Genomic DNA, 15,837 nt, shown 5'->3' with positions numbered 1-15,837 from the left:
GGCCTAAAATCCTTCATTTTCTCCAAAATCACATTGCGCCTTTTGTAGGAATTCTGGTTGTGCTTACTGACCGCGAACCAATTTTATTTGGAACACAGCGCTCAGCAATCTGTCAAGAAATGTTCTAGTTCAACTTTGGTAAGCTACGGAGCGTGCACCGCTTGATGGATGTGTCGGAGTATTACGGCTACCGTAGTCTGGAGCCTCGCGGAGTGAAACTACTGTGCTCAACGTAATATACCGTATGTGGTGTGTAAAAGCACCATAAATGCACGCTGTTAAGAGACATGGTTACAAAGCAGATTTCAAACTCCAGGCTGCGCCACACAGTAGAAGTTGGGAAGCAGCAGCTGTGAAATCTGTCTTTCTTATTATGCTCAGCGTCTTTTAGTTTACATTTGACTGCACAATTGTGAGCTTTTTGTATGCACAAAAACAACATTGTTTTCTTTTATTTATGGAGCATTATATTTAATAAATGCTGAAATTTATTTCAGTAATTTCTTCATGTAACTCTGTGCTGTATGTTAATAAAAGTGCCTGTGTGACATCTGGGACACAGCTTGACTAAGAACTCTCTCTTTGTTCTTACTTATGGCTTAAAAAAAATATAAGATATATATCAATATCGCCATCCAGCTAAAAAATATCGAGATATGAATTTTGGGTCATATCGCCCAGCCCTAGGCCCATAGCAAGTGAACGAGGTCATGATTAAGCGGAAAAACACAAAAAAAAACTACAAGTAGGCAAATCAACAATATGTGGCAATCTTAAAAAGCAGAGAGATTGGCCAGCTCCGCAACACCAAATAGCCTGAATATCACAGACGACAACTAAGAGATGGTGACAGAGTTATTTCCATGGTTAGAAAAATCATGTCACAACATCAAGCTATTTAAGAACACTCTGGGAGTTAGGCATAACAGAGGTTTTAACAACAAGGTGGAATAACTGGTTACACTCAAGAACAAAAAGGCCAGTTAGACATCTAAAAGAGGCTAACAAATCGGGAGAAACAGCTTATGATCCAAAGCATAGACATTACTGTCAACGGAAAAATTATGGCATGGCAGGTTTGGCTGCCAGTGGGAACGGGCCACTAGTGTTTATAAGTGATCAGGCAATCAGGATGAATTGTGAAGTGACAGGGCTGTAGTCTCTGCTCAGATTCAGGCAAGTGTTGGGGCAGTGCTCTCAGCGCAACAGATAATGAACCAAAGCATACTGCAAAAGCAACCCAAGAGTTTCTCAAAGCAACAAAATGGGATATCTTCAATGAGAAAAACACTGATCTGATCTCAGCCCAAGCTTTTCAGTTATTAAACACAAAACTGAAATTACAAATAAATGTGTCTTTTATGGACCTGAATAATAAAGCAGAGGAAAAAAACAATTCTGCAACCAATAGCTCCTCTACTTAACAAAAAAGGAAATAGGCACGCACTTTTGACCAATCCAAACCTCTTTCTGAAAATTAACCATAAAACTAGATATTTTACCTTTATAGAGTTAATCTAAGACTAAGAAGGAATAACTTAATTATTATATGAAGCTGTCAGTGCTATGTGACAGCATGTCTTTTTAGTCGTGTTCTGCAAGTGTGTGTGCGTGTCTGTGCGCACGCATGCATGTGTCTTTCTGTCTATACACGTCGAAAACTCATCCTCAGTTTCTGCTTGACGACCAGGAAGAATCTCGGGTGAGAGTAGCGATGGGATCTTTGATAAGCACATTCTTTATTCTGTGTGTGTCCACACGCATGCGTGTGTGCGTATCTGTGCATCAGTGCATGTCCCCCTCATTTAGATAACCAATGGTCCTCTTGCACAGTCTATAATGGTGTACTGAGGGGATGCAAAGAAATTGTTGATCACTGGCTAGTAATTCAATAAAAATAAATCGATTCAAGTCTGAATGTATTTTATCATTTCTTTGTCTGCCAAATTACAAATCAGCCACTTTCAACCTGGTGAAGTCACGAGTTGCTCTTTTTTTCCTAATGGATTTGTTTTTGCAAAACTTTATTTGAACAGAATAACCAGGATAACACATGCTCAAATTAAATATCAACAACAATAAGCACATGGGTAAAAGAGAAAAACAAACATAAACAGGGTGATTAATCAAATTCCAATCCAACACAATTATACATGGTAATATGATCAATGAAACCATCACAACAAGTAAACTGCCACAATGAAATGTTAAAGATACGCAGAAATCATCGAGCTACAAACTGGGTGGTGAATAAAGCTTTAATTTTATTTTTTTTAAAAAAGGAAGTTTGGGAGTGTTAAATACATTTTACTGTTTTTAAATGCAACACATTTCATTGTGTGAATGCAGTTATAAAAACAGAGCTCATTATGAACAGCATCTCATGTTTCATTTGGTCAGGCTCATTCAGTAAAGGATAAATGACTCTGTCCCTCGGGGGAAGGGGGAGACAAACAGCACTGGGGAAGAAACGAAGAAGGAAAGAATTGCAAAAGAAATCTTATGAGATGGAAAGCATCACGTTCACCGGAACGTGTAGCTTTCATCGTCGTACTCCAGCTCGTCCTCGTTGTCCTCTCCCAGCTGTCCGTATCGGAACTTCCTGTACACTGTGCCATCCTGGCCCATGTAAACAATGTCCTCATCTTCATCATCGTCGTCATCATTGTCATCATCCTTATTCCCTGAGCGACGTTCACTGAGGTCGACCAGCTGGGACTCCTGAAATCGGCCGCCAGAGGAGCCGGCTCTGCCGCTGTAAGAAGAAGCAGAGCTGTAGCCGCCTCCGTATCCCCCACCGGAGCCCAGCTTTTCATAGCCGCGGGGAGGGATGTCTGAGCGCACGTTTTTCAAGCGGGAATGTCTGATAAGGATGACGACGGTGACCAGAACCAGCACCAGCAGGACGCAGGCTATAATGAAGACTGTCAGGTTACCTCTGGCCTCCTCTTCCTCCTCATTCCTGAATGCCAAGTTGGTGCTGAGAATGCACTCACCTGGAAAGAAAACAGAAGTTTAGACACTGATGCAAAAAGTAACTGTGGTACCTGAACAGGAGCTTTAATGATAATAAAACTGAAAGGGCAGTCAACAGATTTTGTGCAGGCAGTGAAATTTCGTTGGAATGAAAAGTACCATGAATGTCTTTAGTGGCTCTGGAGGGAGCTTTTCAAAATCTGAAACAAAATGTGAAATATGAAAGCTTTTGTAGGTGCTCCTGGTTTCCAAAAGTTAAAAAATGTGATATTCACTGTGAACTTTTCTACAGTTTGAATCAAAGTGAAGCTCTGTTGGTTGAAAACACTGGTGGAAAAAGGTTAACAAGCCCATCAGAAAATACCCTTCTCTGTAAAGAAAAGCCAACGGAGAAGCTTGTGTTTGTAAAACTTGGTTTCATGGGAAGAAAAAAACAATACCAGAGAAAACCCCGCAGTTTTAAGTGAGTTAAGTAATATTTGGAGTAAATTATGCCCACTCTTTTGCTTATAACTGCAGCAACAAAGGATTGAATTTACTACCAATCTGTCTACATTCATATTTGGAGCTACCTGCCATGCCAATTTACAGAAAATATAATGTTACTGAAATAACTTCATAAAACTCATAGTCAGAGCTGGTCTACTAAATTATTAGCAGAAAATGCTGTTTCTGTTTCAGCAGCGTTAAAGATAATGGTTCAATTAAATGCAGGTTTTACAGTTAAATCCATAATTTGTTTGGTTTGTTAGGACAATTTTTGCAGTTTTGCCTTTGTAATATTAAAAATGAGGCCCATATAGGGCTGGGCGATATATCGAGTTTTTAAAAAATATCAATATATTTTCATACGAGATGTGACAATTCGTCCACTTTTGTCTCTATGCAACGTTACTCGGCCTGGCGTCTCCTTCACTGAACACAACTCCCCCTCCCCCATCGCTTCACCTGCAGGCAACGACAAGATGGACACCGCAAATCTCCGTTAACGAGTTACCGCGGATCACCCTGTGCGTGGGGCTGGACGGCGCCAACGTGTTAGCGAGCTAACCGCGCTAATGACATGCACGGCCTAAAATCCTTTCATTTTCTCCAAAATCGACAGTGCGCCTTTTGTATGAATTCTGGTTGTGCTTACTGACCGCGAACCAATTTTATGTGGAACACAGCGCTCAGCAATCTGTCAAGAAATGTTCTAGTTCAACTTTGGTAAGCTACGGAGCTGCACCGCTTGATGGATTGTCGGAGTATTACGGCTACCGTAGTCTGGAGCCTCGCGGAGTGATACTACTGTGCTTCAACGTAATATTACCGTATTGTGTGTGTATAAGCACCATAAATGGCACCTGTTAAGAGACATGGTTACAAAGCAGATTTCAAACTCCAGGCTGTCAGCCACACAGTAGAAGTTGGGAACAGAGCAGCTGTGAAATCTGTCTTTCTTATTATGCTCAGCGTCTTTTAGTTTACATTTTGACTGCACAATTGTGAGCTTTTTGTTATGCACAAAAACAACATTGTTTTCTTTTATTTATGGAGCATTATTATTTAATAAATGCTGATAATTTATTTTTCAGTAATTTCTTCATGTACATCTGTGCTGTATGTTAATAAAAGTGCCTGTGTGACATCTGGGACACAGCTTTGACTAAGAACTCTCTTTTTGTTCTTAACTTATGGCTTAAAAAAAATATCAAGATATATATCATATATCGCCATCCAGCTAAAAAATATCGAGATATGAATTTTGGGTCATATCGCCCAGCCCTAGGCCCATAGCAAGTGAACGAGGTCATGATTAAGCTGAAAAACACAAATAAAAAACTACAAGTAGGCAAATCAACAATATTGTGCAATCTTAAAAAGCAGAGAGATTGGCCAGCTCCGCAACACCAAATAGCCTGAAATATCACAGACGACAACTAAAGAGATGGTGACAGAGTTATTTCCATGGTTAAGAAAATCATGTTCACAACATCTAAGCTATTTAAGAACACTCTGGGAGTTAGGCATAACAGAGGTTTTACAACAAGGTGGAAATAACTGGTTACACTCAAGAACAAAAAGGCCAGTTTAGACATCTAAAAGAGGCTACAAAATCTGGAGAAACAGCTTATGATCCAAAGCATATGACATTACCTGTCAACGGAAAAATTATGGCATGGGCATGTTTGGCTGCCAGTGGGAACGGGCCACTAGTGTTTATAAGTGATCAGGCAATCAGGATGAATTGTGAAGTGTACAGGGCTGTAGTCTCTGCTCAGATTCAGGCAAGTGTTGGGCAGTGCCTCTCAGCGCAACTAGATAATGAACCAAAGCATACTGCAAAAGCAACCCAAGAGTTTCTCAAAGCAACAAAATGGGATATTCTTCAATGAGAAAAACACTGATCTGATCTCAGCCCAAGCTTTTCAGTTATTAAACACAAAACTGAAATTACAAATAAATGTGTCTTTTATTGACCTGATAGTAATATAAGCAGAGGAAAAAACAATTCTGCAACCAATAGCTCCTCTTACTTAACAACTAAATGAAATAGCAACTCAGCTGCATTATGGGAAAAGTGTCCAACCTTTAACTGATCATTTCAAACCTGAGGATCTGAGGTTGTTATTTTAGGATCTCTCTTTTCTGGGGGACATTTTATAGACCAAGACATCAATCAACTGCTGTAATTTCAAAAAAAAAAAAAATTAAGAGATTGATCGCTAATGAAAAATGTAATTAACCACAACCTTTACTCGTCAAGAGATGTGATAAGTTTAATCTAAACATCTTCCCTCCCTACCTGTAAGACTTTATTAGTTTAACTCTTTCCCCCAAGAGGACCGCCTCTGTACCCACCCCAATATATCAATAACAACCATTAGAATAGGTTCTGGGTTCTTCCTCAGTAGGCGGTGTAGGAAGAGATCATTCTCACTAACTTCTGATGCACAGTTCCCATTCCCAGTTGTTTTATTCTGGAAGCAGGCGTGAAATATGACACAAACTGCTCACATTCTAGCAGACGTGCAAGGGAGGAAAGAGTTAAGGAAGAAAATTACAACCTGAACACAATGATAACTCTCAGCATACAAGATAGAAGTTCAGCCTACCCCGTGTCTCTGTGCAGTTACAACAGTCTTGCTGCTGGGTTTTGGTGTCTTCCTCTTCATCTTCGTGGTGGCAACAAAGTAGACAGCGCCCTCCAGCCTCTAAAATAGCCTGAGCAGAACACACTGTGCAGTTGGACGGACCGGGTCCCCGACACTCCAGGCAGGAACTATCACAGTCTTCACACGAGTGGCTTGAACCCTGATGAAGGACAGGGGTGACTCAGAGCTACAGCATTTTTGCATCATAACTACTGATTCTTTGCTTCCAAAAGTTTTTTTTTAAATGCTGAATAAAAGCGCAACCAGCCTCTCAACACAGTCAATTAACATTCATCTACCTGTCCAACAATTTCAATCAGCAGCTTCACAGCATGAGCTGCGAGGTTTATTTAGAAATTGTGACACAGTAATAATTTTCGCTGTGATGTTTGAGATTTCTCCTGGTGCAGTAATAACCCAGTCTGAATTACATTATGTGATACCTGTGGCCAAAGCATTCAAAGTAATTATTTTGCCGAACGACATGTACTCGTGTTTTTTAATTTTTTAATAAAAAGTTAATATTTGTGAAATTAAAAATGCTGGTACCTTTATTATGGGATGCTGGCCTTTATCACATATGGACTCACACCTGCCATATGACAGCAGGTAACCAGGGTAGCAGGAGTCACAGGACTCAGGAAGTTTTCCTGTAGGTACATGACAATGTAAAGGGTTAGCCTGATGATTTTCTGTGTTTTTATTACTGTCAAAAAAATGCTTAAAATGCTGTAAATGCTGTGTCAAACTTTTAATATCACCAGCCACTTTTAATTTAACTTAAAGACTAGAGCTGGGCGATAGAACGATAACGATATGTATCGCGATATAACTTTTTCTCGATAGAAAAATTAAACTATCGCGATAGACCTCGCCGCTCTTGTCCTCTTAAAAAAAAAACCCAAAAAAAAAACCCCCAAAAAAACAGCCAATCCAAATTAAGTAGCGCAGAGCCGAACCAATCACAGCCGCAGCGTCACGTCACGTGACTTGTTACATACAGCACAAGTGCCAAGCAGCACATGTGTATTTGTTCGGGAAGCAGCCAGCCACCGTACCGCCCGGGTAATAGAGGAAATGAGTGTGCCGACTAGAAAAATCAACCGAGCGTGACCGAAGGTTACCGAAGAGAAAACAGATGATGGTTCCAATGCCGGAGAGATTGTCAAACGGAAGAGCCAGAGAAGTTCCGTAGTGTGAAGGTATTTCGGCTATTTCAAGTCTGACAAAAAACAGAGTAGCGTGCACTGTAAATTGTGCCGAAAGCAAGTCTGGAAATACAATGAACTGGTGCATGCGCTACGTCCACACGTACCCGGGTATTTTTGAAAACGCAGATTTTTCTATGCGTTTGCACCTTTCGTCCACACGTAAACGGCGTTTTTGGTCACTGAAAACGAAGATTTTTAAAAACTCCGGCCAGGGTGGATATTTTTGAAAACTCCGTCTTTGCATTTACGTGTGGACTAGAAAAACGGAGAAAACGCAGCGTCAAAGGTGTGCGCATTTTTTGACGTCACACTGTGCGCCATGTTATTGTTTCGGTGAAATGAATTTCTACAATACTGTTACTGTTAATTCTACTCTCTGCAGTGTTTAAATGCTTACATATACACACAGTTACTGTCCCTCCACACATACGACTCGGTTCTGCTTCTATGCCCCAGCTTTGTTTACTTTTTCCCACCGAGGCTTCTAGACTTCTGATTGGCCAACATTTCTGCACGGTTAGGAATATAGCTCCACCTGCTGCTTTGGCATGTTCATAGCAGCGTTTTCCTTCATTTCTGCCTTTATGTGTGGACGGGATTATTTTTTAAAACGAAAACGGAAAATCTCCTGTTTTCAAAAATACCCGTGTACGTGTGGACGTAGCCTCAGTCTCTGACTGGAAGCGCTAATTCGTCATTCGGCTTTTGTCAGACTAAAGTAACTGTTAAAACTGTTTGAAAAGCTAAGCTATACAACAAGGAGAGATTGAGAATTTCCTTTTAGTTCTCAGTTTATTTGATATTGACAAAAGTTAGTCAGTTTTGTCTGTTCTTCTGTAAAACAAACTAAGATTTATTTTTAGAATTAATATTTTGTTTCTAAGTGGAATTGACAATTTAGTCTGTTTCGTTTGTTCTATTTTGAAACTTAAACGCTTTAGCAGCTGCCTTTTGTGTAGTTTGCAATATTTGCCTTTATTTATCTGAAAAAGTCTCATGTTCCTTAAGTACATCTACCCTGTTGAACTTATTATGGGAAATAAATATTTAAATAAAAACAAGCTGCTGATTATTTCACATTTTACTTGTGAGCAACGGCACATTTAAATCTTACAAATATAGTTATTTGGCTTATATCGTGATAGATATCGTTATCGCCTGAAATGAAAAAAACATATCGTGATATGAAAAAATCTTATATCGCCCAGCTCTATTAAAGACAAACAGTTCAAATGTTTGCATTATTCTTTTATAAACAATTTAATCCAGGTACTCAAGGTTGAAGTAGCAAAAACTGCACTCACAGTGGTGTAAAAAAAGGGTTTGCCCCCTTCCAAACCTACACGGCACTGTGTGAAACAATGAGTTCATTTTCAGTTTCTGAAAATAAACTATGTTTCCACACCCAGGCCTGATTACTGCCACAGCTGTTTTCATCAAGAAATCACTAAATTAGGACATGGTTGACAAAGTGGAGCCGATCAGAAGATTCTCAAAAGCCAGACATCATGCCGCAATCCAAGGGGATGAGTGAAATCACTCCAAGAGCACAGCAACAACTCATTCAAGAGGTCACAAAAGATCCCAGAACAACATCTACAGAACTGCAGGGCTCACATGACTAAGGTCAGGGTTCATGGCTCCATCATATGAAAGAGACCTGGCTTAAATGGCCTGCACTGCACAGTTCAAAGACAAAAACCACTACTGAGCAAAAGGAATATAAGGGATTGTCTCTTTTGTGCCACAAAACATCTTGATGATCCCCAAGACTTTTGGGAAAATACTCTGTGCACCTCCAAAAGTTGATTATATTCATCTGGACGTTTTCAGTGGGAGAAACATTTTGTCACTCATCCAAAGTGACAGCCTCAGCTGACTGCAGGTTTCCCCACATATATAAATACTTATAAACAGTACATTTGCATAATGAGTGAAACCAGCCGACTGAAGGAACAATGGGCTGGGAGGTCAGTTCCTTAATCTTAATTATGCAAATTCTCATGACCATTGATCAACAACCACTGATCAATGGCCATGAGTACCATTCACAGAGTTGGGGAATGGCTGCAATCACAGCATTGTAAGATGGTGACAGATGTACCCTTAGGCGCCCTCCTCGATTCAGAGATGGTCTTTCCCTTTTCACGTAAATGGCCTCCTTGACTCCGCGTTCAAACCAGCGTTCCTCCCTGTCCAGGATGTGTACATCCTCATCCTTGAAAGAGTGTCCACTGGCCTGTAGGTGTAAATAGACCACAGAGTCCTGGCTTGATGAGGTGGCTCTTCTGTGTTGTGCCATCCGCTTCGCCAGAGGTTGTTTGGTTTCCCCGATGTATAAATCCTGGCAATCCTCCTGGCACTTAACAGCGTACACTATGTTACTCTGTTTGTGTCGGGGGACCCGATCCTTGGGGTGGACCAGTTTTTGGCGCAGCGTGTTTTGGGGTTTAAAAGCCACAGAGACCCGGTGTTTAGAAAAAATGCATCTCAACTGCTCTGATACTCCTGACACGTACGGGATCACTACAGGTTTTCGCTTGGGCAGCAGTTGTCCTTCTCTCCTGGATCGGCTGGAGCTTTCTTTAGGCGCCTTCCCAGCTTTGACAAAAGTCCAGCTGGGATAACCACATTTACTCAGGGCCTTCTTGATGTGATGTTCTGCTGTGTCTGTGGGGATGGTGTTTGCTCTGTGCTGTAGCTTAAATACTGATCCGTATGTGTAGGTTTACGGTACACAACAGCTTTTAAATGTCCCCCATTCCTGATAGAAATCTCACAGTCTAAGAAGGCTAACCTGCCACTTTCCATATCCTCCCTGGTGAATTTGATGTGTCGGTCCACCGAGTTAATGTGATCCGTGAATTGCGGTAGGTCCTGAGATTTGATTTTCACCCAGGTGTCATCCACATATCTGAACCAATGACTTGGTGGTGTTCCAGGGTAGGATAGCAAAGCCCTCTTTTCCACTTCTTCCATGTACAAATTGGCCAAATGGGTGAAACTGGGGAGCCCATGGCACACCCATGTTTCTGCCTGTAGAACTGACCCTTGCATGTGAAGTAGGTGGAATGAAGACTCAGTTCCAAAAGCAAACACACTTGGTCGATGCTGAGACTGGTCCTGTTGCTGAGGTTGGGGTCATCCTGTAATCTCTTACACTCTGTGGACCGACAAGACAAAAATTGAACTTTTTGGAAGGTGTGTGTCCCATTCAGGTGGGGCACTTGCTATGGCATGACTTTTAAAAAACCCTGCTCGAAAACCCTCCAGGGTGGCTGAATTACGACAATCCTGCAAAGATGAGTGCGGCAAAATTCCTGCACAGCAGTCACTTGTGGTCTACGTAGGTTTGGAATTTTTCCCTTAATAATAAACACCTTATTTGTTAACTGCATTTTGTGTGTCTTTTTTTTTATCTTAAACATTTAAGTGTGACAAACATAAAAAAAAAACAGGAAGGGGGCAGACACTTTTTCACACCACTGTAACTGAATGGCTGCTGATGGCTGGTTTAAGCTGTCCTTTACAGTGTTAAAAAGCATGTTTACAAATTGGCACAAAAATGTTTTTGGCCCCTCTTTTTCACAGCTGTGAGGTGTGTGAGCAGAGTGTGATTTGCATGGTGGGAGTATAAAGGAATATATAAAAATTCCTCCTCCCCTTCTGATTTTAGTGCTGAATCTTGAAACTGCCTACAGCGCAAAAAACAATCAAATCAGAAACTGACTTTCACTCTCAGCAGTCGTGTTCCTGTGACAGAAAAGATGACACAGCGTAGGGGGAACGATCGGAGCCATTTCTGAGCCAAGCAACTTTTCAGTAAGCTGCCAAGCACTGAGTGAAAACTACCATTAACAAAATAAAAAAGAAATGATTCGGAGTGTCATGTTTTACAGGAGACTCACCCCCCCCAAAGGAAAAAAAAAAAACCTACTACAGCTTCTTATTTAAAATGCTACACTGCAGTTATGCAGCAAGGCTGGATGATTCACTCATTGAATCATTCACAGTTAAAACTTTGGTCCATGATGTTGTGAGAATTGTTCACTCTCAAACTCACGAGGGTTAATTATGGCACGTTATTATGTTTATAACAGGGATGTCAAAACAGTTTTTCATTGTCAGCCACATACAGCCCACTCTGATGTTAAGGAGACTGGACCAGTGAAGCTCTCCTTTCTGTCAGTGTAAAGAAGAAGTATATATTTAATCCCTGAGAGAGCATAATTTAAACTATGTAGTCATTTAATTGTAATCAAAGCTGCTAAGCTTGTGACAATACAGTTAAAAGTCCAAAATGTATACCTTCTGTTACACTTTCAAAAGCCAGTCAGTGGGCTGGATTAGAGTCTTTGCCTGGCTGATTCTGCCACCCGGGCCTTATTTTTGACACACATACACTAACTGCAGTAGTAAATAATTCATAGTTTAACAGGCTTCATAGTATATATGGCAACACTGGTTTCTTTACATTTTTTTACTTTATTTTTTCTCATCTCACTCATTAAAAGTGATATATGATATCATTTTTAGTGGGCTTGCAGCATTTACATAGACGCTAATTACTCCTCACATTTGCTTATTGAAGTAGAGTGTCCTCTGTTGCATTTTAATGTAATTAAGTGACAAATACCATCACCTGCTGTGCAGTTAATTGTACTATTAACAAGAAGTCTGTGCTTCAGTTGAGGTGAATAAAATTCTAACATTTTATTTGTAGTCAGATTAAAAAGCAGGTGTCTGTGTCTGTGGGTGCAGCTTGCTAACCACTGCTTAAATAAACAGGTGGTGTCTGGGTGGCTTTACATCTTTAATGTACAGTCTGTGATCTACAGTACTATACATCTGTCTGTAACATTTTTAATGTTACTTTCACCACATTTCATGGTCTCCAATGATTATACAGCTTTAGACATGGAGAAAAAATAGTATAATCAAAATATTATGAGTGTGTGTGTGTGTGTGTGTATGCAATACATGAAGCTTTTCCGGACACTTGTACCTGAGCAGGTTCTGCAGCTGGCGTGGCAGTGCTCGCAGGTCCTGTGCACAGTGTCGTGGTAGTATCCTTGAGGGCATGAGGCGAGACAACGGCCTTGTTTCCGCAAATAAATGAGGCCCGGAGCGCAGCTCAGGCAGCCGTTCTCCTCATCGCCAATACACTCACCACAACTGGGGTCACACTTTTCACACATTCTTGAGGCAGTGTTTCCATAGTGACTAGAGGATGGACAGATGGTCAAAAGTTATCACAGACTGCATTCAATTAAAAGAAATGAGATTAGAGCTTTGCTATTCCTCAAAGGAAATATCTTTACTCAGACTCACATTTAGCCATAGACATCTATAAATACTAACGTAATAGAGTAGAAAAAGAAAATAAATATTACTCTTGTATTGCTAGGCAATGCTGCATTGTCTGCATCCTGGTCTGTACAGTCTTTATATCCTGTTTGTGTTTTCTGAGTGAGTATTTAGCTGCATATCAGTTTAACGGTACATTAATTTGACTCCTAATCACCGCCTACTGCCTCAAAAATAAAGTATTATTAGCCTTTTATAGGCTATTTAAATGTCTGACCAAATTAGCTTGTACCTCCATATTGCACCCTGTCCATGTAATTAAAGAGCAATGGTTCAGTGTCCGTAACCTATTTGTGTGAATATGCTGATCTTTTCGTTAACAGCTACACTGTCTAACTGCATTTAATGTGATAATATGATGGATGATCAGCAGAAGGACGGGGGGCAGGTTAAACTACCTGTGCTGGCAGGTCTCCACGCATTCTTTGCCCTCTCGAAATAGGTGGGCTTTACATGTGAGGCACTCGTGGTTGTGCTTTCCAACACAGGACTTACAAGAAGCGTGGCAGGGTTCGCATTTCTGCCCAGACTCCTGCTCGTAGTAGCCTGTCGGGCATTGATCCACACAGGTGCCATCTGTACCAACAAACACACACGATCACGGGGGCTAAGCAAACATCGCAGATGCCTGACAAGCTTTCCAGGACACACAGCCTTGAGAGAAATCACTAGCTCTACCAAAAATAGACGAAAAAAAAAGAACTCGACTCACTGAGCAGGAGATGTCTTGGGTTGCAGCTCAGGCAGTGGGTTTTGCCAGGACCCGAACACCTGTAGCAGTATTTGTGACACGGATGGCATTCCCCGTGCTGGTCTATGTACTGGTGAGGCGAGCACTTACTGGCTGATGGAACGCACTGGCTGTTACCATCCAGCATCTGACCCTCTCTGCAGCTGGTGCAGGAGCTAGCATGAGGTCCAAAGCACGTGAGACATGATGTATTGCAGTCTGGAAACAGAATTAGGAAGTAATTTAGTAGGATAGTATCAATGTTCCATCTTGACTTGATATCTATATCATTTTAATATAGTTTGACACCAAACTATAATCATATTAGGCAGAAGAATAAAAAAAAATACCATGCCTGGACTAAGTGCCAAAATACGTTTTACAAGTAAAAGTCCTGCAATGACAATGTTATATAATGTTTTACTTAAGCGTGTCTTTCCATACCGACTCAGACAAATCTGAAAAGGTTCCCCCACCTCAGAATCAGATTATTTAATAAAATAACCTTATTTTAACCTTATATACATACATTAAGCCATGTATTGTACTATATATATATTAGGGGTGCAACGATACACAAAATTCACGGTTCGGTTCGGTTCGATACTTTGGTGTCACGGTTCGATATTTTTTCGATACAAAAAATGTTCATGCATTTTTAATTTGTCATTTATTAAAATTATATAATATATTTTAACTCAAAAGTACAGTTTTTAAATTTAACCCTAACCCTTGTGCGTGTTTTTTATTTTGACAGCGAATGCGCACCTGCGGACCACTTATGTGCAGCCCTGGTTATTTAGCTCATCATATTGCAGCCACAGAAATTCTTTTGTCCATGAAACCATAAAGCTGCACTTTCTTTTTGCCTTATAGTCTGATTTGTCATAACTTCTCCGTTTTGTGGTAAACTTTTCTTTGGCTGTCACTTCTTCACCTGACCTGTCTTATTTGGCTCAGCAGAACTGAAATGCTTTTACACGCTCACTCACATAAGCTCAGCGATTCTCTGCGCGATCAACCTCTCACATGTTTAAGCTTGCTGCGGGAGATTTCACTTGTCATGTTTGCATAGTAAGCTAACGATTAATAAGACGATGTCAGAGGAATTGGTGCACAAATTATCATCACTCACAGATCAGTGCTGTCGCTCTCTATACACAGTTCGCACGATTGCAAAGTGAAAGCAAAAAAACAAGCGCAAATTCAAACGCGACTTCAATATGTCACATATTGACAGTGGCTCACCGATGCCAATGTCATAATTACCCAGCTACATTTCTGAAAGAATGCAAAGCATTGACATATATTTTTCCTACAATAGCCCGACGGGCAGGGAAGAGATAGATTTTGGTAGCCCGACTGAAAAAATCGCTAGCTCCGGGACGTCGGGCTAGCGATATTGCAAGCCCTGTATCTGATTGAGGAATCACTCATCTTTGGAAAAGAGAGTTTATTACAGAGAAATGGCTCTTTCCAAAATAAAAGCTATACTATCCGCTTCTTCTGGGCTATATTCTCAGCAGCATAAGGAGAATCATGTGCTAACAGCTGTCTAAATGACTCGGCTAAAGTTAGTAGCATGCTTGCTTTTTTTTGTCTGCTTCCACTTGTCTTTGCACTAGGATGATGTCGGCGTAAATGTGCAGTCATATTCGTTGTGTTCCCACTAGTGCTTTCAGGTTAATCTCGTTGAAATGACCTTAACGCCACAACACGGCAAATCTCCGTTAACGAGCTACCGCCGATCGCTACGTACATGGGGCTAGACGGCCAACACGTTAACGAGCTAACTGCGCTAACACACTAGTTCACACCAATGTAATTGAGCATTGCATGGCACATCCAACATACTGTTTTACTTTAGTCCATGACTCGCTTACCTTCAGGGTCATACATCACATGAAAACCAAAATAATTCCAAACGCCAGATATGAATGTTGCAAGTAGAGCTTAACTTCTGTCTCGCTAGCTTGCCCGCGCTCTCCTTCTGACGTGCTGCTTGTTGAGCGCTCTGGATTGCGCTCACAGGCGCCTAGGCGGAGTATCGAACACAGACACTGATCAACCAGAACGATGTAGAAGAAAGTTGAAATAAATTACAATGTTGTAATTGTTCGATCGTACCGACCGAAAGCATGTATCGAACGTTCTATCGATACTATCTTTCACCCTAATATATATATATATATATATGAAAAATACTGTAAATTTTTCTAAAATACATGACCTTAGGAACTGCAGCTGGGACGGAATATGTGGATTTTTGTGTCTTTTTTTCAATATTTCTGAGACCTCATAACATCAATGAAATTTTGTAATTTCGTTATTACTATGTTGTTCTATTAGGTTGTTTTAATACTGCTCCAAGAAGCCTTGAGTTGATTAAAAAAGGCTGCACCGAGAGTGCTAACAG

General features: G+C 40.7%; 1 protein-coding gene across 1 annotated transcript in view; it reads right to left on the bottom strand.

Moving 5' to 3' along the window:
• Positions 1–1,964: 1,964 nt before the first annotated feature.
• The window catches only part of pcsk5a (proprotein convertase subtilisin/kexin type 5a), a 49,681-nt gene continuing 35,808 nt past the window's right edge, over positions 1,965–15,837 (bottom strand). The window contains exons 32-37 of the mRNA XM_040000397.1: positions 13,404–13,640; positions 13,090–13,267; positions 12,330–12,547; positions 6,663–6,763; positions 6,075–6,273; positions 1,965–2,996 (exon numbers count right to left, since the gene is read on the bottom strand). Coding sequence (XP_039856331.1) covers positions 2,524–2,996; positions 6,075–6,273; positions 6,663–6,763; positions 12,330–12,547; positions 13,090–13,267; positions 13,404–13,640 — 1,406 coding nt within the window. The 3' untranslated portion in view covers positions 1,965–2,523. The remainder of the gene's footprint in view (positions 2,997–6,074; positions 6,274–6,662; positions 6,764–12,329; positions 12,548–13,089; positions 13,268–13,403; positions 13,641–15,837) is intronic.

This window comes from Simochromis diagramma, unplaced genomic scaffold (assembly GCF_900408965.1).
Source record: "Simochromis diagramma unplaced genomic scaffold, fSimDia1.1 OVJJ01000596.1, whole genome shotgun sequence".
In the NCBI taxonomy this organism is placed as follows: domain Eukaryota; kingdom Metazoa; phylum Chordata; class Actinopteri; order Cichliformes; family Cichlidae; genus Simochromis; species Simochromis diagramma.
The sequence above is the reverse complement of the archived record's forward strand: the minus strand, read 5'-3'. Positions and strand labels throughout refer to the sequence as shown.